This window comes from Acomys russatus, chromosome 20, assembly GCF_903995435.1.
Source record: "Acomys russatus chromosome 20, mAcoRus1.1, whole genome shotgun sequence".
Classification (NCBI taxonomy): domain Eukaryota; kingdom Metazoa; phylum Chordata; class Mammalia; order Rodentia; family Muridae; genus Acomys; species Acomys russatus.
In genome coordinates, this window is record NC_067156.1 from 53,012,323 (window position 1) to 53,013,590 (window position 1,268).

The window sequence follows — 1,268 nt, forward strand, 5'->3', positions numbered from 1 at the left end:
GGAGTGTTGTCACCAGCAGAGTCACAAGATAGAGACCCTGAGACATTTCCTTTAGCTATCGAGAGAAGAGCTGCACGTTTTATTTATTTATTTATTTTGAAAAATTCTATATTTTATTGCTGGGCAACCTCATGCCCAGTTTAGACATGACCAAGTCTCCAGGCTAAAAATGCTGAGCTCCATCTGGCAGGCTCGATTGAGGACCACGACTCAGGATACGGCATCAGTCTTGCCATCGTGTGAACCCTTAGAATCCCAGCTTCACCCTCCTCCAGTGTCTTCTCTTGGAGTTGTACCTGGTCTTGTTGCCAGTTTTCATCTGAATCCATTGAGGAATAGGACACTTCTGCTTTTGTTTCTTGGCCAGGAATGGCTTGATTCTGGAAGTCTTGTGGGAAGACATGACGAGAAGTCGAGTCTGATGCACAGCGCGCGAGGGCGGAGGAAAGCAGAAGAGGAGGCCGCAGCTGGAAGAGCACAATTGAAGAGCTGCATTTTAAATGCTGATGCTACAGTGACCTTGAACAATAACCCTCCTCACTCTGTGTGATTAGGTTGTATGAAAAAAAAAAGTACTAATTGGCTTTCCACTCTGCCTCTCCAGAATAATGTACTCTTGTCTATGGGAGAGTAGTCCACAAAGCTTAATTGGACAGTAGATTTCTCAAAGGGGGCTACTTTTGGTTACAGATTTCAGGAACATATTCACCATTGTGGAATATTTACTTTTCTGCATTACATAAAAGTATTGCCTGCTGACTGACAGAATCTGTGACTCTGGACAGACTTACCGTCTCCTACAAAGCCAACCAGTAAAATACTGCTGGGAAGGAAAGCCCTGGCTCTTGTTAACATCTCTAGATTGACATGCACTTCCATCTTTCCATTTATTATACGTACATGAAACCTCCTGTGAGATCGAATGACCTTCAAAGACCCTTCTAGCTGTTCCCACGATGAGTCTTGGGAGCCAGACAGAGACAGATAATTGTTGAAGAAATGGACATTTTCAATGATCTTTGGCCTTTAGAAGAGCCTTGATCCCTTGTCCTGTGGATGCATGAAGACCAACAGAGTTGACTAACTTGGGTCCATGGGAGGTCACAGAGATGGAATCACCAACCGAAAGGCATGTATGGACTAGTCCGAGGCCCCCTGCACTTTTGTAGCAGATGCACAGCTTGGTCTTCATGTGGATCCCCCAACAACTGGAGCAGGAGGGGGAGGGTCCTCTCTGACTCCGATGCCTCTCTTTGGATCTCGTTCCC

The 1,268-nt window shown here is 45.7% G+C and overlaps 1 protein-coding gene across 1 annotated transcript; it reads right to left on the minus strand.

The window, feature by feature from the left end:
* Positions 1–247: 247 nt before the first annotated feature.
* LOC127204286 (60S ribosomal protein L39-like) lies at positions 248–403 on the minus strand. Its single transcript, XM_051163221.1, has one exon. It carries the CDS (start codon positions 401–403, stop codon positions 248–250), a length of 156 nt encoding a protein of 51 aa, XP_051019178.1.
* Between the last annotated feature and the right edge of the window lie 865 nt (positions 404–1,268).

Coding starts and splice junctions, on each gene's coding strand:
- LOC127204286 (XM_051163221.1), bottom strand. CDS start 403: ATGTCTTCCCACAAGACTTCCAGAATCAAGCCATTCCTGGCCAAGAAA.